General features: G+C 34.2%; 1 protein-coding gene across 1 annotated transcript; it reads right to left on the bottom strand.

The window, feature by feature from the left end:
- Positions 1-18820: 18820 nt before the first annotated feature.
- LOC113774008 lies at positions 18821-21099 on the bottom strand. Its single transcript, XM_027318588.1, has 3 exons — positions 20957-21099; positions 20074-20863; positions 18821-19978 (listed from the first exon to the last, which is right to left on the bottom strand). The coding sequence occupies exons 1-3, from the start codon at positions 21097-21099 to the stop codon at positions 18821-18823; spliced, it is 2091 nt and encodes a 696-aa protein (XP_027174389.1).
- Between the last annotated feature and the right edge of the window lie 470 nt (positions 21100-21569).

Consider the following 21569-nt stretch of genomic DNA (forward strand, 5'->3'; position numbering starts at 1 on the left):
TAAACCTCAGATGTAAAATAAAGAAAAATGTTGTGCATTGTGTTTTTTATATGACTAACACTATGATAGCATGAAGAAACTAAATAAAATTTTGGATCAAATTTGTATATAATTCATATCAAATAGTAATATTTACAAACACATACTGATATTTAAACACCTTTATTACTTTAAATTCACATAGAATGCAATACCAATTAATGTTATGAAGGTGTGTACATACCAAATAGGGTGCGTAGATATCATTTCCTTTTTAATATTTAAAATTACTATTTGTAATTGAATAATTGAATGTTTTAGTTTTCAATGTATTTTGGTTAGGATTTGTGATTTTTAGTTAGAATTGCTATGATGAGCAATTAAAACATTGTTATTTCTTTTTTCCTTTGTAGTGTGATTTCAAAATTTAACTATGTAAAGCATTACTTAAATTTTGAAAATAATATAGGTGTAATACATTTATATATCTATATAAACCAATCAACAGGCATAAGTATACAAAGGAATTATGATAATCCAAAAAACTAAGAGAAAATAATAAGTGTTAGACTTAAGATAAAAACACATTCTAAAGAATGTACATAGAAAAGGCTTTTTTTTTTTCAATTTCAATTGTTCAAATTCATAAAAGTTAGAGTCCAAGAGGGGGAAAATTCTTTTTAATTGATATAAACCATAGCTTGATAATGAGTGCTCAATGAGCACCCTTTAGGAAAAACCTTATGATATATCTATTTGTTTCTCTAATAAACTTTCAATTCATATGGTTTTGGTTTGCAAAATAGTAAGTCAATAATGATAAGGCAATCACAAAATCCAGATTTAATGTGACATCCTTTAGAAAATTCAAAATATATGAACAAACCTAAAAATACAAGGCAGGCACCAAAGAAAGTGTCCAACCACTATAAAATTTGTTTGCATCTCTTTTACTTTATTGTTACTTCTTTACTTACCAATTGGTATGCAATATTTGCTATATTCTTTCCTACTTTCTTACTTGCTCAAGGATTCGTCACTTAATTAATTTTGATTAGTAAAATTGGGTGAAATTTACTATTATTTGTTTGATTTTTAAACAACTTAATTCATCCCCCTCTTAGGTTGCATTTGAAACTTACATGTTTAAAAGTATACTAAATTTTTTAGGTTCAACATGATGATGAAAGAGAGAAACTGTCTAGAATTGGACAAATGATAATTGCAAGAATACTTGACAATTAAACACAATTTTCTAGGAAATTTTATGATTTTCTCAACTTTATGAGTAGATAAATACCTATCTTCAGTGAGTGAGTATTTTTTTCCTTTGCTTTTATTTAAAATCACATGTTGTGATAGAAATTGACACCATGTTGAATTTTTATTTGTTTCTTTTTTTAACTAAATAGTATTATCTTTTAATGTAAAACGTAAATCCGTATATAGTTCAGGTCAGAATATACATGTATACATGTGTGTGTCTATATATATAAAAACTTTCCTATTTAATAACTCAATTCAACACTTAAATTTAATGGGTTTAAAGCTTAACTTGTTCAGACGTGTTTAATAACCAAAAATAGGATATCTAAATTAGTTAAGTGGCGTTGAATTTTCTAAGCAAAACTTACTTCAAAAGATAAGTGATAAGCTATTCATTTATTACTTAGGTTTCGTTTGAAAAAACTGAATCTGAATACTAAAACAATTAATTTGTTAAATTTTATGCACTGAAAAGAAATATATGAATGCCTGAATCTTAATATTGAACCTATTTATACTGATTGATAAATATCTATAACTGAATGTTTAATAAGCTAAATTGTATAATTTTGCCCTTCTATTTCATCCAAAAAAGAAATCAAACCTATGATTTAATTTGTTTAAAATTGTTAGGTATGAAAAATGACAATAAGGAAAGTCCCACGTAAATACAAGTAAAAAGAAGCTGCAATAAACAAGTTTTAAATTCGCACCAAATTATATAGAAATTTAATAGCATTAATGGAAAAACATTTAAGCAAAACAACAAATAATTAGTATCACTTACCTTAGAAAAACGAACACCAAATTGTATAAAAATTTAATAACTTCAATGAAAAACATTGTAGCAAAAACAACAAACAATCAATATCGCTTACCTTAAAAAAATGAATTTAACGTAGGTGACTACAATAACAGATAAAAAAAAAGCGCGATGAAAAAATGACAAAATTATGAAGAGTAGAAAGTTGGAAAACGATAAAATTATGAAGGAGTAAAAATATGTGAGTATGGAGAAACTCTGAAAGTCATTAAATAGGGAGAAAAGAGAAGTATAAAACCATTAGACAGAAAATATCATATTGTTAAACTAAATAAGGATTTTGAATGTTGTTAACAAATAAGGGTAGATTTGATAGCTAAAATAATGTGGTTGAAATAAATCTGTTGATTATAATCAGAATGTTGTTAACAAATAAGGGTAGATTTGATAGCTAAAATAATGTAGTTGAAATAAATCTGTTGATTATAATCAGAATTAAGCATTCAATTATGATTCTTGTGTTAAAAAAAATACACATAAGTTCAGTACTACTTAACAAGTTCAACACATGAATTTTTATTTATAAACATCTAAAACTTTTGAATGTCTGAAAAGGTTTAGTTTGAGCACTTTTTATGTTATCAAGCAAACCCTTAATGTGACATGCATTCAAATGTATCAAATTTAGTACTTATCAATTTAATAACTTAATGGATTCAAATTTCAGATTTCACTTTTATCAAACACACCTCAAGTCTCTTTTCATTTTCTTAGAATTTTAATTTTTTTCAAAAATTGATTCGTGTTTTCTATTTGTTACTTATTACCAAAATTACCTTAAAACACTTTGAAAAGCAAAAGCAAAATGAACCAGAATTATCTAAAACCAACACAAAGCATATCAAGAAAATAAGTACTTACCTACTACTATTTGCCCAGGGCAAACAACACCATCCTAGATATGGCCAACCCCGAAGTGAGGGACATAATGTCGGAGAGGTGATCAATACAGTGGTTAGAGGTTTCCAATTAAGATGAGAGTTTTCCATTCTCCACATTCAGTTCATGAATTTTTTAATTCAATTCAATTTTTCCACCACATGTTCATGCTAGTGGATGCAAATTTCTTATCAATACATTATTCTAATTCCAAAATCTTTCTAACTATAGCTGTAGTTGGAGCTGCTGCCTCAAGGTGTTCTTCCCCCACTTTAGCTTCCATAGAACGCTTGAAAGTTTCATGTCTTCTGTTTGCATTGAACATAATATCATGCATTGCTTTATTGTATTTAGTTCCCTAATTTTAACATAACAATTGACTAATGATACCAATAACGTTAGGATTACTTATAGTATATTAGTATCATAAAATATTTAGTTTTATTTCTTTCCATATTTTACTTAATTCCAAATCATCCAGTTTTATTGTGTCTTGAATCTTCCCAAAAGAAAGCAAAATTTTTTTAAAAAATACCTCTCAGTCTTGAGGAAAAGGAAAAAATGAGTGCCTAATTTTTCTTTTTCAAACAAAAATTTGGCGCCATTTCCTGAAGAAATTCAAAAAACGATCATCACAAATGTTCAATACAATGAGATTATTCAAGAATTCTTACAAGATATCCCAAAATCCAAATCTCATCTAGCTACTATGTTATTCATTTGCGATACATACTATGGATTTCAAACTGCTTTCCTAGAATTGATCCTCTTTGTAAAATACTTCAATTAGAAAGACAAAATTGCAAGTGTTATTTGACGTATAGCATTTGTAGAGTAACTATTTATTTGGACACTTATCAACCATTGGTGCTGCATATAGAAGGACAAACCATGATTCTCACTCCTCAAAAACTTCTAGACTATGGGTTTGTTCATTCACTAATTTTCTCCGATCCAAATTAGGCAGACTAGTTTGGTAGAAAATTAGCATATGTAGTAAATTTTTTATTTAGCCAAGATCAATGCAGACATGTAGAAACCATAGTATTTAGCAAAGGACCAGAATTTATTCAGGGTATATATCAACCAACACAGGATCATATCATACTGGATGAACATCGAGTCAGACCAATAATACCTTTTGAGAATTATTCTTGGGAATGCAAAAATCTTACAATGAGTGAGCAAATCAATCATTAGATAGTAAAGGAAATCGCACATGATAGAATTGAAGAAAATGAAATTCGATTAAGCTGGCCGTCACTTGCTGTAGAAGGTGATTACCAGAAAATTTACTACGGATGAAAATTTTCAGATATACAATTTTTACAAAGAGCACAGTTAGAAGAATTGGTAAAATTACACATAAAGAAAATTCGTTAGGAAATCCAAGATCCGTACATGAATGAAGAAGATGATAGAGAAAAAGGACCAGAAAACGTCATGGGTGACAAAGGAATAAATAATCTAGAAAATATGTTAGAATATTATAAACAAAAAAGGAGAAGAGATTAAAACAATCAACTAATCAATTAGAATATTAGATGGTCAATCACTTTGTTAGCCAAAGCAAATGGAAAACAAGTCATAATCAAACATGCAAAATGGGATAGCCAAAATAAGATGTCATATCAAGCTGCTGCACCAATAACTTCAAAGCGCTTTCAACGGATACCATGCCAACTATCAAGTCCAATCAAGAATTCAAAATGACTCAAACCCACAACTAAAAGCATTGGATACCTATCAAGATGACTCAAAGAACAATTAACAGCTTTGATACCCATTAAGAAAACACACTATAGTAGCAATAATTTAACAGAAGAACAGGAGTCGTAGTAACTATAAAAGGAGGAATCTATAGTAGAGATGAACAAGTCCTAGAGAGAAAGAAAAACTCACGTCAGTCTTCAAACTCAAGCATCCCTTCCAAAAATGGCAATTGCAAGAACAGATTCAAGACAATAATACAAATCACTTTTGAATTATTAACTAGAAAATTATTTTTTTGTTCCTTTTTCTGATTCATATTAGAGCCATCAATTTGCATATTCAAAGTTTTTAGTCATTGTACAAAGTTCATTAATCCAACCATTGTACAAAGTCTATCAACTAAGTTAGTATTTTAGTTGATGCAAATTTTCTTCATCATTAATGTTTTTGCCTCATCTTGATATCTATGATTTTATGTTGCATTATTTTGTTATAATCCAACATAAAAAACTTGTCTAAAGTTTCTTATATTTGTGTTTAAAATACTTTATACTAAAATTACAAATTAATTCTTAAAAGCCTCTAAGTCAATCTTATGTCCTAATGTACCCATACCTAAGATAAATAGAAGAAAAAAGACTTTAAAGATTTGAACATAACAATAAAGAATTAAGAAATAATTTAGGTATAATAGTATTAGCAAAGGTAGTGATTGAGAAAATCTTTGCTTGAGTAGGAATTGCCGGTACTTTTTGTTGAATCGTAATACATTAATCAGCTAAACAAGATCGTAGGTGAGGAACTTTATTCAAAGGGTAATTTAGAAAACAAATTTTAAGAAAAGACATGAAAATTAGTTAAAAACTATCAAGAAAAACAAAAATAATATAAGAAAGTAATAAGAAATCTTTGGTAGAACACAAACTTTAATAAATAATAAAGTATTAAATTTATCAAAGTAGAAAAAATCAATCAAAACTTATAATCGTGAAGGTAATCGCACTCGATACTCAAATCGTTTACACTCCTACTATTTACAACCAGAGAAATATGGCAAGAGAGAGAAGCAAATGAGAGTTAACCTTGAGTTTAGTAAATGATCAGTCAATCTTCTGTTCAAGTGGCTTGTTTTTTTGTTTTTTGAGGTTAATTACATAAATCTCCCTTAAGATTTGTTCTTAGTATGAATCAAGCTCTCGCATTTAGCCAAACAATGAAAAGACCTCCAATCTCAAAAGTTCAGAATAGAAACACTTTATTGTTTGTCAAAAGTTGACCAATGGCCTTTGAGTTGTTCCAACAAAAAAAATATATACCAAAACCCCCCCAAAATGCTCGCAAGACTCTGACTTTGCCTTTCATCTTCTGTTCCCTGCTAAAACTAACACAATGGAGTTATTCATATCAAGCACTGATGAATTGATACACAACTTCAATCTTGCATCATCGCCACTGCCAAACTTTAGTATTGCATCGATTTTTTTTTTTTGAGGAAGCAAATAATTGGTCTCAAAATCACTAAAATCCATTTAGAAAAAAGTTCCTTTCAAGCTAAATGCTACAAGGTCTCAATCAAAAAATTCCCAAGCTCTATAGTAGTAATAAAAAAAAATCACCCATATCAAGTGCTGCACCTCAAATTCAACCAAAATTAGATTTACTAACAAATAGCATAGAAACCAAGCTTGACCTAGCCATGGACATAGACTATGGCAATACCTTTAGAATTTCATGAGCTCTCACATTTCAAATGCAAAAGCAGTCAAGTTTATTCACTTTTTTTGGCGTACGTGCTTGTAATTGAGAGAATAAAAAAGAGGAAGAAAGATGATAACAACATTGGAGAGGGGTTGGGCTTTTGTGTTTGCCTTAAGAGGATTTGGTGATGATAAGGAGTACTGTGGTAGAAGGTGGTAGTGTTCATGATGAAGAAGGAAAAATATTTTATAGTGTTAAGAAATGGAAGAGGCTCTGAAATCAATGGATGTGGTATTGGATTAAATATTAAAAAGTTGCTTATGATTTGCTAAATATGCAACTTAACTCCCTATAACTTGAAAACTTACCTTTTAGGCTTGCATGGTATTAGCTAAATTGAAAATTTGATAGAAACCATCTAAATTAATAATTGCACGTGAAATGTCAGAATTATCCTTTCTAAATTATATGATTAAATACCAGAAAATCCTTTATGATTTGTTGAATGTTCAATTTAACTCCCTATAGTTCGAAAACCTACATTCTAACTGTTGTAATAAGCAATTTCAACGAGTTCCTTAATAACTATATTCTTAACTCTCTAGAGTTCGGAAGCCTACATTCTAACTCCTCATGGTAAACAATCTCAATAAGTCCTCTAACAATAAGTCCTTTAATAATATTAGTTACCCTCTAAGGTTTGAAAACCTACATTCTAACTCCTCATGGTATGCAATCTAATGAATCCTTTAATAGCTATATTCTTCCAATACGGGAAATGGCTATGATAGGAATGTTTCAATGAATTAGGAAAAGGCCAATGCAACGAATTCAATTTAGTTAAGACTGTGGGAGGCTAGAATGTAGGTTTTTGAATTATAGAGAGTTAAGTTGAATATTCGCCAAACCACAAGAAATTTTTTGGCATTTAATCCTATTATTTATGTAGGGTAATTCTGACATTTCACATACAACTATTAGTTTAGATGGTTTCTATCCAAATTTCAATTTAGTTAAAATTACGAGAGGCTAGAATATAGATTTTTAAACTATAAGGAATTAAGTTGAACATTCGATAAATCATAAGGGACTTTTTAGTATTTAACCCTTTGGTATTTGATCTATAGACTCTTGATTCTTGGATATAAATTGAAACTTGTTCTTTGTGTTTACATGATATTTAATGTAATTTTGTTTGTTGAATTTGACATGATTTTAGGAAAATCAAGAAAAAAGAGTTGAATGTAAATTTAAAAAAAAATGATTGGGATTCTGGAGAAGAGAGTGGTTTGATAGGTCAACTTTGGAAAAGAAAGTAAACAATATATTTGTTGATCTCGGTCCCTGTGTTTTGATGTTTACAAAACAATTGGATGATACTAATATCTTTTCAATAAGAAATCCTTTCAGCTATGAAGCAACTTGATTCAAAGAATAAGAGCAATTGAAAGAGATAAAGAAAGATGAAAGCGGTTGGACGCTCGCAAAGACAATACCGGACGGCCAATAAACAGTGCAGATCATATCGAACGCAGAACATTTTCACCGGACGTTCGAAAGAATTGAAATAATCTTTCAAACTCTCTGCCTACTTTCGGATGCACGAAGAACTCTATTACCGGACGTCCGAAAGAATTAAGATATTCCTTCAAACTCTCTGTCTGTTTTCGAACGCAAGCATTAGAAGTAACGGATGTCCCAAAGAATTGGCTTCATTAGTTGGCTCTTTAGTTATCTTCTATCCGTTGGAAGAATTAATGAAGCACTTTTTGGTCTCATATAAATAGTGCATGATCAGAAACTTAAAAAGAACTTTTACACACTAAGAATACAAGAAATCAAGAGTAGTTTTAATAAGAAAATACTTTCCAAGAAACATTTGTACTCTTTGTGGTGTAAGATTCGTGTAAACTTTTCATTTGTGAAGAAATACTTCAATAGTGTAGTTTTGTGAGGGTTATCCTGAGTGATTGTAAAACTTCCTAACTTGACCGAGTGTAGTTTGGGGTAAAGAGGAAGTGAGTCTTCCTTTGTATACAAGATTGATTGTATTTCATCAACTTGAAAAAGTTTGTCTAGTGAATTGGTCTTCAAACTCAAGAGGAGCTTGGTAGTCAATTAGTTTGTAACTCTTCCCTATTTACTTATCATTTTGTGAATCTCAATTGCTTATTTCTTCTTCTCTCAAGTGATATTACTTTTTCATTGATTAATTCATTGTGTGATCACTTAGAAAAGAGATAAAATTTCATATTGAGCAAAAAGTTCCTTTAACTTGATTAGATTTTTAATCAACCTAATTCACTCCCCTTTTAGGTTGTCTTTGGGACTAACAATTGGTATTAGAATTTGGTTTCCTAGAGATTAAGTTCAAGCGGTTTAGGAGTAAAGAAGACAACCAACAATGCCATATTTTTTGAAGGACAATCTGTAACTAGACCTCCATTATTTAATGGGTCAAACTATGTAAGTTGGAAAGAAAGAATGATTATTTATTGCAATCAATTGATATTGAATTGTGATTTATTGTTAATGAAGGTCCATATGATGCCTCTATAATAGATGAAAATACTCATAGATCTAGACCAAAAACAAGAAATGAATTGACTGCAGACGATAGAGCTCATCTCACCTTGCAAGCAAAAGCTCTGAATGTGTTATATAGTACTTTAAACTCAAATGAATCTATTAGAATAAAAAATTGTAAGTCAACCCAAGAAATTTGGGACAAACTGAGAGAAATTCATGAAGGTAGCAAGAATGTGAGAGAACAAAAGAAATCTATCTTAGTTACCAAATATGAGTCATTTAAGATGAAATCTCATGAAAATATTGATAAAATGTAGTGTAGATTTAATGATCTTATTAAGGATTTAGAAGTTCTAGAAAAGGAATACTCATTAGGAGAGAAAAATAGAAAAATCTTGAATATTTTGTCCAAAGATTGGGTGAGCAAGGTAACTGCTATTGAAAAGGCAAGAGATTTGAACTCAATGTCTATTGAATCTCTTATAAACTTTCTAACTTCTTATAAGTTGAAACTTAAGATCAACGGACTAGAAGAAGAAGATGCAAAGGTAAAAAGGAGCATTACTTTAAAAGCATCTCAAGATAAGGATGACACAGTTTCACTGGATAGAGAAGATATGGACGTTGATGACAATGATCTTACTCTCACCACAAAATATTTCAAGAGAATTCTCAACAAAAGGAGATTCAGAAAAGGAGGACCTAATAATTCGTTTCCAATCAATTCAACAATGCAAGAAACAAAGAAAAATAAGAGGCCAACAAAAAATAAAATGACAAATGCTATAAATTTGGCCAACCTGAACACTACATGAGTGAGTGCCCAATGAAAAAGAAGAAAGAAGGAAAAGTTGAAAGAAAACCAAAATTCAACAACTTTCAAATCACATGGAATGAGTGCAATTTCAATGGTGACATTGAAGAGAAAGAAGAATCTATTCAAATGACTTTCATGACCATTGATGATGATGAAATAACTACTTGTAATGCTCAATTTGTAAGTGATGATGAAACTAAAGATGATCTTAAATCCTTCATTGAGAGACTACATGATAGTTTGAAAGAATCTTATGTTAGAAACAAGAAATTAAAACAAAAAATTAGTTTTCTTTTTCAGAACAATGCAAATTCTTTTTCAACAAAACAAAAAGTTGAAAACTGAAAATGATTACTTTAAAAAGGGTGAGACTGATCTACATATTGAGCTTGTTAGAAAGACAAAACTTTGTGAAATGTTTAAAAAGGAACAAGGTGATTTGAAAGAAAAATGGGCAATCTAAATGTGTAGCTCCAACAAAAAAATAAAATTATTTTCAAGGGAATGGATCAAAGTCTCATCTTGACACTCATGAGAAGAAGTTAAATTCTAGTGCAAATGAATTTACCATTTATAAGAGAAAACAAGTAATATTTATTAAACCTGTCCATACAAATAACTCGTTGGTTATGTGTAGTTTTTGTTGTAAAAAAGGTCACATGAAAAGCAATTGTTATGTAAGAATGAACATGAGAAGAGGCATGAAATGCATGTGGATAGTTAGACATGATACTAACTCTCGAGAACCCAAAAATTAAAGGGCACCAAATATTATTTCTTGAACTCTTGTGTAGGTGAACTTGGTGAACATCATTAAGAAATCAAAATGGTTCATAGATAGTGGATGTTCAAGACACTCTCCGTCAATTCACCCCTTTATGTCTTCCAAAACAATAAACAATCCCCTACGTTTAATAATCAATTAAATAATCTCCTAACTTCTAGGTAATACTCGAATATACCAAACAGTTACCCAAATCTTCCGTCCTATCCTATCAAGCCCTTTTGCTGGTTTGAATAGTCCGTTGAACAGAAGATTTTGGGGTCCAATTCAACCGGTGTGATAAAGTACACATACGGCTTACATTCATGCACACTTACAGTAGCATTTGGTCAATTATCAATCTTCAAACTCAGCTAAATCGAATGCGATAAAGTACACCCCCGAGTTAGAAGGCGAGGGACAATTGATTTACACATCACAAGGAATCGCTAGCAATATTCATAATAAGTACATTTATCACATAATTTCATTTAAGAAACATAAACAGTTAAGCACATAGTTCGGCAATACTCACCAAATATTTAAATAACTACTCTCGGGTTTCGGGGTTGTTTCCTGGCTCACAACTACTTCCTGAAGCAAGTTAACAATTTCAAAGTAAATACGCGATTTGTAGATGTTCACTTATTATTTATTACCCAATTATTTAAACTATTAAAATCAAGTTTGACCTTAAAATACAACATATAATATATATTCACTATTCATTCTACCTTTTATTTCGAAACTTATTGACTTTATCATTTTAACCAAGAAATATACATATACTTTAAGGTTATAATTTATAAATATTTAAATTAGGATTAAACTATTTTCTACTTAAGATTTTAAGATTCAAGCATAGGTGCACTCCATTGGTTCCCGTTTAACTAGTTAGATTCTAAACTGTTTGTAGTTTAAATTTTATTCTACTATACCAACCTCTCAAGTTATATAGCTTTTAAAATGCTTGTGAAGACAAGATTAACTAATTAGAAGCCATTACATATATAAATAGATATAACAAGTTACCTTAGATTCTCTATAAACATCATAGAAGCTTATTTCATCATCACCTCGGCCAACTACAAAAATTCCAGCAATATTACCTCCAATTTTTAGCAAAACTCCATCTTTCACTTGCTTAAAGCACTAAATAAGTAACATACATTTGGTCCAACTTAAACCAGTGCAAATAACACCTAATTTCAGTAGATTGTTCAACCAAAAGCCACGTACAAAATCTGTCATCAGCTATGGCTGTAAGCACAAATTTTGTTGCCTAAAATAAAAGACAAGAAAACTTGCACAAATATCAAATTTATTAAATTAAATAATAAGTAGGTTACAATCTCTGAAAATTCTTGAATCAAAGAAATTAATCCCCTGATTCTTCTCTTTGAATAGCTTCAATTGAAGGGTCGAACGGCTTGTTCTCCAATCGAAAGGGTGTTTCCTACAATTTCGGCGTAGAAAACGATTGACTTGATGATGACGTCGAACACTTGGAACTCTTAAGTATTCAACACCAATGGCAAGAGGATTTGTTTGACTTGATTTGGACTTGGATAGAAGGAAAAGCTCTTGAGAGAATTTGACAGAATTTCTCCGAATGTTAGGGATTTTTCTCTATCTTTGCCTTGAGGGAAGACCTCTATTTATAGCCAAAATATGTAGGCTAGGTCTTCAAGAAAACCCTCCGGAATCCTCCTGTATTGTGGGTAACTTGTAAGTTAAGAAACCCATTTAACTTGGGCTTAAATAGTGGGCCAACCTAAATAGCCCCTTGTGAACTAATAAATTAATTAATTCACTCTAACTTAAATGGGCATTACAAATTTAATTTGATTTAATAGCCCATATAATATTGGCCCAATTTACAAGTTCAAAACATAATGAACTTCTATAATTTAATTTAATTTAATCAAGATCAATTTAATTTAAATAAATCTTGACTAAATAAATTAAATAAATTTCCTTTGTCTACAAATGCCCCCACTTCAAGACTTGGTGAAGCATTGCGTGCAATCGCTGGACGCAAGACTTCTGGACGCAAGACTTGAAGTATCAATCTCTTTACTGTTGACTTAAAGTCAAACCAAATTAAATACTTCAAGCGTTCGGCATATGGGTGACCCATTTTTTTTTGTCTAGCAAAGAATCATTCATATCAATTGAAGAATTGTATCTCAAATTCCAATTGAGTAGGCAATTGTCACGAGTCTCCACTTTGAATCTTCCAATTCTTAATTTAGTAGTCTTTGGAAATGCTGCCCCACAATACCAGACCATAGCTTTGACCAGTCAAAATTAGAAACTCCCATCTCGTTATGCGATGTGGGCTTCTGCGTGAAAACCATATGCCGAAATTTGGAGTTTGCTCTTAGGTCGCTGACTACCAAATCTTGCTTTTGCCACTTAGCAATATGGAATTCGCAAAGTTTCAACATTTCCTAAATCGAAAATGTACTTCCAAAACAGATGTTGGCAACCTCTGACTGCCGAATTTCAAGAGCTTCCTAAACCGACTTTCAGCTTTTGAAGTTAATCTTAGGAACCAAATTCATGTGATTCCAAAAATGTTGGCAACCTCTGACTGCCGAATTTCAAGAGCTTCCTAAATCGACTTTCAGCTTTTGAAGTTAATCTTAGGAACCAAATTCATGTGATTCCAAAAAGTTAAATGTTGGCAACCTCTGACTGCCGAATTTCAAGAGCTTCCTAAACCGACTTTCAGCTTTTGAAGTTAATCTTAGGAACCAAATTCATGTGATTCCAAAAAGTTAAATGGTAATCATTGAATTTAGTAGCTGCCCGAAATTTAAAACTTCTTAAAATGATTCATCCAAGCACCTTATAAAAGCTGCACAAGACATGTTTTTGTCTTGAAACTGTGACAAACATCTTTACTAAAGACTACCACAATATTTGAGAAAGAAACCTGCTTCACATGTGCACCCTAAAGGTAATCATCTTTACTACCTTTTGAAAACTACATGTTGGTCGAGTAACAGATGTTCGCCAAATTTCATTGAGATTTGTCAAAACTTGATTTATTCTTCCTTGGAAAGAAGAAAAAAAATGTTTTCTTTTTTTTTTTTGAGATTTTTTTTTTTGCAGCTGACGTTGACACTTCTTGCTGCGCAAATTGACGTTCCAATTGTGTCCATAAGTTTAGGATCATAGCTCTTGGAATTCAAAACGCCAAGGTAATTCACATATTTTATGGCTTTTATTTTTTGTCAATGCCTTTTTTTTTTTTTGCCACGAAGAGAGGATCCCTCGTTACAACATACACGGTGGACACTCAATTTGAAGAAGGTGCAACCGCAAACTCCCACGAGAGCCATATTATGGCTTGAGGAGTACAAAGAAGGTATGGTGGACACTCGATTTGAAGAAGGTGCAACCACAAACTCCCACGAGAGCCATATTATGGCTTGAGGAGTACAAAGAAGGAGGTGCTACCAATATTTGAAGAAGGTGCAACCGCAAACTCCCACGAGAGCCATATTATGGCTTGAGGAGTACAAAGAAGGAGGTGCTACCAATATTTGAAGAAGGTGCAACCGCAAACTCCCACAAGAGCCTATTATGGTTTGAGGAGTACAAAGAAGGAAGCGCGATTACCCACTTCAATGAGAACCTACCAAAACTCGAGAAGTCCCTTTACTACTTTCGATCATGCTATTTTAACCAAATTTTCTTTTCCTTGCTTTTGTTGCAGATTGATTTTGATACCATGGTGGTGTTCAAGGAAGTCACATCTTCAAACGAAAAGTATCTCCTTATCGCTGACAGCGATGGTGACTCTGGTGACAAAGGAACGAAATTATTGGTGCATCCCCCTATACAAGGAACTTACTCTGGTAAGTGGCCTTCTCACCAGTACCCAGAATTGAAGGACTGGTCACTTGAACTTTCTCAAGATGACGGCACGAAAGTCCACTACTTGAGATTCCTTATTCATAGTAAGGAGCCAAGGACAACTCCCTTTCAAACCCTTGACAGGCGGATCATAGATGGAGATGCACACTGGGGTCCTTCCTTGAGACTCAGTAGTGCATTCAGTTACATCAAGAATTACTGGGAGTGGTTGGAAGATATTCTCGGCAGGAGTAAACAAGTGCTCCGTGAAAATTACTTGTTTGACACCTTATATGCCTCGCTTTTCACATACGATAGGAATCCCCATGTACTTAAAGCATTCTGCAAGGCGTGGTGCCCGAATACTAATACCTTGCATACATCTGTCAGTGAATTGTCTCTCTCACTTTGGGACTTGCACAAGTTAGGGGGACTTCCAATCATCGGGGGTATCTATGAAGAGGTAATCCCATGTGCGGAGGAGCTAACTAGAGTTAATGAAAAGAAATTAAGGCATATTCCACAAAACTGTAAGTATTTGTTCGCAGCCTTACATCATCTTCAACATGGGAAATCCAACAAAGTTGGAGTTTCTGCTGCCCAATGGATTAACTTCTGGTTTAAAGGCAAAACCAGGTACTCAAAGCCAAAGCAGAGAAGGATAAAGAGGGCATCTCGTGCTCAAGCGACCTAAAATTCGGATGGCGAAATTGGACAACCACGCAAATTTTCAAGTCAAGACAATAGCGTATTTGATACCGTCGAAGTTAAACTTCACTTGCGGGAAGAGGCCTATCTTGCAGCATTTATATCTTGTTGGCTCTGTGTTTTTGCTTTACTAGATGAAGACCTCCATTATATTTGATCATTTACTTTCAAAATGGCTAGTATGATGGCTGCCAGTCGTAAGACTTGCCTTGTTGTTCATGTCCTGCTAAACATATACAGTGGGTTCGATAAAATTTCAAACTCAGCTACTCCAGAGTGTGCACGTGCGACTTTTCCGGTGCACTACGTATATGCTTGGTGAGCAAGTTATTTCTCTACCCATTATTTGACTCCAAATACCATGTCTGGACCCACCATGACCAACTATTCTGGAGAGGGTGGTGCACGATACTTTGATGAAAATAGTGCTCGCGACCTCATTCATCAGGGAGACAAAGCAACTTGGGGAATCACTTCTCTTGTGAAGAACCGCAATGAACTTTTTAATGACAATGACAAATTAGCGAATCTTGAACTAAGTTATTTTGTAAGCGTCTGCTCAAATTACTTAGTTTTGCATGCTGAAAGGAATTTTCTTGTTGAGCCATATAGTCCATATAGATTCGCACGGCAATTCGGGTTTATCAAGTTCCTCCACAGGAACTCGGGGCAGATATTCGTTCCACAAATTATGACTTGAGTTGAATACTCTGGCGCACTGCCATTCGCAGTAAAACAGAGTCAAAGGTACTTTTTCCTAACTATCCATTGAATTCTAGCAAGCACACAATTTCAGACTTTCAAACATGGTGGTCTATGGTACATGAGAAAGGGCGTGATGCTTTGATTAAGAGTGTCCAATCAAATGGGGTGCAAAAGAAGTCAAAAGGGAAGGAACTTGCAAATCTGAACAATCCTTCCAAGGTTGGCAATAGTCTTGAGATGAAGCAAAAGACTGTGAGAAGCGAGAAGAAAATTTTGAAGAGTTCAAGCAACAAGGTTGCTACCCCTGAGAACCTTACTCCTAATGAACAATTTTCTAAGGGTACTTCATTTCATCTTCTTTCAAAAATTGTGAAAGCTATTGATCATGATTCTTGCAATTCACATAAGAGGAAGAGGAGCGAGCCTTTTGATGAGGAGGATGAGCAATCCACTAGCACGGACCAGCATTGGAAGCGCAAGAAGTCCAAGGTAATGACTCTTCCTTTGGATGATATTGGTTTAGATCCTAAAAAACTCTTTAAAGACATTCCGGATATATCTGTGTTTCGTATAAGCCGTGCCAATATTGTAAGGACCCTCCTTGCCTTCTTTAATTTAGCATTTGAAATTTGCTTGTTAATTTCATATTCATGATTTGTCTCATAACGTTTTCCCTACAGTTGGATGATCAAGATTTGATCTTCATTGATAATGGAGAACTAAGCCAAGCATCAGTTGAAGGACCTATTGCATTTGAACTTTTGGCCAAAAAAGTGGTCAGTTCTACCTAACAAAAGGGTGTTAGTGAGAATTCCAAAAACACAATAGATGATGGAAATGTGATTCAGCAAATCATGCCATAGAAGGCGGAACATATGACTCCATCGGCCAAAAAGAAACTCAAAATTTTTGATCCACCATCGTGGCCAAGGGCACATCAAGTGTCTGAATTTTGCCCCCAAAGTGTGATCTCAACATGCCGTCGAGACTATATCCAAATGTTGTGGAATAATTTGAAGGTGATGATATCTCAAACAGCCTTGGAGCGCATACCTGCTCTTGAAATGAAAGCAAGCGAAATCATGGAGGAAATGCAAAGCTTCAATGCCACGGATATCTCAAATTTGCAAGGCCTTTTAAAGGCTTTCTTTGCAAATGCAGCTCATTACGTCGCAGTGAAATCTTCTCTTTCAAACAAAATTTCAGCTGAATCATATGATGAGTTGCTTTCTACGGCCACCCAACATCTTAGGGATACTCAGAGTAAGGAGAAACAACAAGCGGAAAAGATCTCAACGCACATGTTGAAACTTAAGGAGATTGATGGTGAAGAAGTAGAGTTGAGGAATCGACTTGAGTTCTTGGATACTCATAGGAAGGAGACACTTTCACTGCTACGAGAAGAGCAAGATGAGTTTACCTGAGTGCAAGGTGTGATGGTCAACTTATGAAATGAAATCCGAAAGATTGAGAATTCTCCGCCCCTACTTGCTGAGGAGAGTCAAACTTTAGACAAGATGGAAGCATTACTTGAAAACAACTGAAAGGAGCTGTCATCATTTGAATTTTAGGAATAGTTGCAATCATTTACTTTGTTTCAAATTTCATCTTTTGTTAATTGCTCAAAGCGTGTAGCTATGAGCACAAGCACTTCATAATGAAATTTGATTTTTTTTCTTTTTCATCACATTCTTGTAGACGTCCTCGTTTTTACTTACTCTTTCGATAGCCACCATTTTAGGCTATCAACCGTAGTATGAAAAATTCCATTTCTGCATAATTTTGATCATACTTGAAAAGATTACTATCCAAATAATTTTGATAATCTGAACAACATACTTTCAAGTATATGCTGCTAAACAATTTGAACCGTCCTAAAGAGAACCGCTCTTTTTTTTTTTTTTGCACAAAAGAATTATCCAGGCAAACGTTTTAGTTTTATAGGATTGTAACTGAACTTAGAAGATACCTTCTAAGCTGCCTATGTATCCCAAAAGGAAATCAAGTCACACATAATTCCCACAGTTCACAGTTTAAACTCTTGCGGGTCAGGAGTATCCTTTTGTTTACAACCTTAGATTTGATGGAGTGTGTCAGCAGTTTAACCACGTGCTACACTATTGGTGGTTGTTATCCACAGTTTTAGCTCATGCGGGTCTGGAGCAACAGGCAGTTTAGACTCATGCGTCATGGAGTATTTCATTTTTTTTATGGCATGTATAACTTCATGAATTTTCCATTTATAGGACCAACTTTTACGCCATCTTTGTCCACCAGTTTGTACGCGCCATTCGTGTAGACTTCTCGGACAACGTATGGCCCATCCCATTTAGAAACGAATTTGTCTTTAGTGCGATGAGTCATAACTATTGGCTTTCGAACGGCAAGTACCATGTCCCCAACTTGAAAGGAGCGGCGCTGAACTTTCTTATTAAAAGCTCTAGAGAGACGGGTTTGATAGCATTTGAGATTTTGTTGGGTCTCTAATCTCTTTTCATCTAAAACTTCCAATTCGTCAAGGCGCGGACGAACATTTTCTTCCTCAGTGAGCCCTTCTTGGATAGCAATTCTCAAAGAAGGAATTTATTGCTCAAGAGGCAGGACAGCTTCTACACCATAGACTAAGGCATATGGTGTGGTTTGCGTTGGAGTTCGATATGTGGTGCGATAAGCCCAAAGAGTTTCGCCTATCCTTTCGTGCCAATCCTTCTTTGATTTAGCCACCACTTTCTTCAACAAATTACATAAATTTTGTTGAATGCCTATGCAAGGCCATTGGCGGGGGCATTATACATGGAGGACTTGCGTTGCTTGAGATGAAATTTTTCACACAACTTATCCATCAAGTTATTTGAGAAAGATTTTTCATTATCAGTGATAATGTACCGAGGAACTCCATAACGGTAATAATATTCACACGAATAAAATTCACCACATCTTCCTTTCTAACTTACTTGAGCGGTATGGCTTCAGCCCATTTAGAAAAGTAGTCGGTCGCAGCCAATATATATAAATGTTGATCGGACGACTTTGGTAATGGCCCCACAACATCAAGACCCCAAGCATCGAAAGGTCAAGAAGCAACGGTCGGGTGTAACGGCTCAGGTGGTTGATGAATGTAATTTGTATGAAACTGGCAAGGTTGACATCTTTGAGCATATTCTATGCAATCTTTGACCATAGTAGGCCAATAGTAGCCCATCCTTTTAATTCGAAAATGTAACTTGGGGCCGGATTGATGAGTTCCACATATTCCAGAATGTGCCTCGTGCATCGCCCGATATGCCTCGTCTTCGCTCAAACAGTGCAACAGTACACCTTCAAATGATTTTCGGTACAGCGTATCCTTGTACAAGATAAAACGAGGGGCACGACGACGGATGTCAGTTCTCCTACGTTGCTCCTCAGGTAATTTTTGATACTTGAGATAATTAACGAGGGGTTGTCTCCAATCTTCTTTGTCAATTTCATAGGTTGAGACCACATGAGCATTGCTTCCTTCAATATCTTCATCATCAATTAGTGATAGAACTACCCACTTTTGACATACACGAACTTGTATCTCATGATTCGGCATGGTAAGTGAAGAGGCTAGCGCAGCTAATGCATCAGCTTGCTTATTTTTCCTTCTAGGAACATGCTTAATACTTGCACCTCCAAGCCGCCTCATAAGTCGCGTTGCGTCTTTGTGATACGGAATTAATTCGGACTTTTTGACTTTATAACTTTCCAAAAGTTGGTTAACCACTAATTGAGAATTACCATAGATTTGAATGTCCAACTGTTCCATGTCGACAGCTATTTCAAGTCCGAGTATGAGAGTTTGGTACTCAGCGACATTGTTTGAACAATGTTGATTTAGGGTAAAAGAGTATAACATTATCCCTCCATCAGGAGTCACAAATACAATCCCCAATCCAACCCTATGACGATGAGCCGCACCATCAAAATACATCTTCCATGGTGGGCGAATCTCAACAAGAAGTACATCCTTATCTGGTAGGTCATCACTTAACTCCCATTCAGCAGGTATCGGGTGATCAGCAAGAAAATCTGCCAAAACTTGTCCTTTCACAGCCTTTTGAGGCACATAAATAATTTCAAACTGCTGTAGTTGAAGATACCATCTAACTAGACGGTCGGATAGTACTGGTCTGCTCGTCACATATTTTATGGGATTCGCCCTGGAAATGAGCCTCACGCTATGTGCTTGAAAGTAGTGTTTTAATTTCTGTATTACAAAAATAAGAGATAGACACAACTTTTCAATCGGTGAATAGTTTAGTTCGTTGGGGTCATCATTCTGTTTAAATAATAAAAGACAACTTCTTTTCCTTCATTATTTTCTTGTGCAAGCAATGCCCCCACTGAGCGTTCTTGGGCAGTAATATAAAGAAGTAATGGCTTTCCATGTATAAGTGCAGCCAAAACAGGTGCTTTCATAAGATAAGACTTAATGCTATTGAATGCATTACTACATGCCTCAGCCCATTGAAATGACACGTCTTTCTTCATCAAGCAACTAAATGGTTGACACCTTCCTGCTAAATTTGAGATAAATCTCCGCAGATAAGCCAATCGCCCTTGAAAACTTTTCAATTCATGAATGTCACGAGGTTCAGGCATCCTCAATATAGCATCAATTTTGGCCTGATCAATTTCAATACTCCGATGGCGAACCACAAAACCAAGAAATTTTCCCGACGTGACTCCAAATGCACACTTGAGAGGGTTCATTTTGAGTTGATACCTTCTCAACCGATCAAATACTTGTCTCAAGTCCTCCAAGTGATTACTTCTTTTCTTTGATTTAACAACTAAATCATTCACATAACACTCAATATTTTTATGAAGCATGTCATCAAAGATACTTTGCATTGCTCTTTGATATGTGGCTCCAGCATTTTTGAGACCAAAGGGCATTACTTTATAACAATAAATACTCTTAGGAGTACGAAATGCAGTGAGCTCCTCATCCTTAGGTGCCAATCGAATTTGATTATATCTAGAAGAGACATCTATAAACGACAGAACTTCATGCCCAGTAGTTGCATCAATCATGAGTTCAGTCATCGATAAAGGAAAGCCATCTTTAGGACAAGCATTGTTAAGATCTCTAAAATCGACACAGATGCGGATTTTCCCATTCTTCTTTCGCACCAACACGATACTCGAAATTCATGTGGGATATTTAACTTCACGAATAAACCTGGCTTCAATGAGTTTATTGACTTCAATTTCGATCAACGGAATCAAATCGGGTCTAAATCGCCATTGTGCTTGCTTCACAGGTCGAACTCCCTTTTTAATAGCCAAATGGTGGACGGCCACTTTTGGATCTAAACTCGGCATTTCTTTATAAGTCCATGCAAAAACATCTTAATACTCCCGCAAGAGTTCAATATATGCCTTCTCTTCGTCAGGACTCAGTGAAGCACTTACATATATTGGACGTGTGTCCTCTGAAGTATCAAGATTGATCTCCTTTAGATCATCCACAGTGGCCTTAATACCTTCCTCCAATTCAGGTGGAGCGTTTTCAGCATCTTCTTCTTCTTCAGGCGAGTCACCGTCAATTATGGTTATATGATTGCATGAAGCAACACTCTCTTCATCATCCTCTTTTGGTCTTGTGTACACCACGGTATGCTCCCTGACCCTCAATTCAGTCCCACACTTTATTACAAGGTCTGTGCATCTTCTCATTCTCGAAGGAATGATGCTACCAAATTTACGAGGACAATTAGAAGGTTCTTCAAGATTTTGCAATGACTTTGCCATTTTTTCTTTACTCTTATGAGAGTTTTGAGGTTTTTGTCTTC

The sequence above is a fragment of the Coffea eugenioides genome, chromosome 6 (assembly GCF_003713205.1).
Source record: "Coffea eugenioides isolate CCC68of chromosome 6, Ceug_1.0, whole genome shotgun sequence".
Classification (NCBI taxonomy): Eukaryota; Viridiplantae; Streptophyta; class Magnoliopsida; order Gentianales; family Rubiaceae; genus Coffea; species Coffea eugenioides.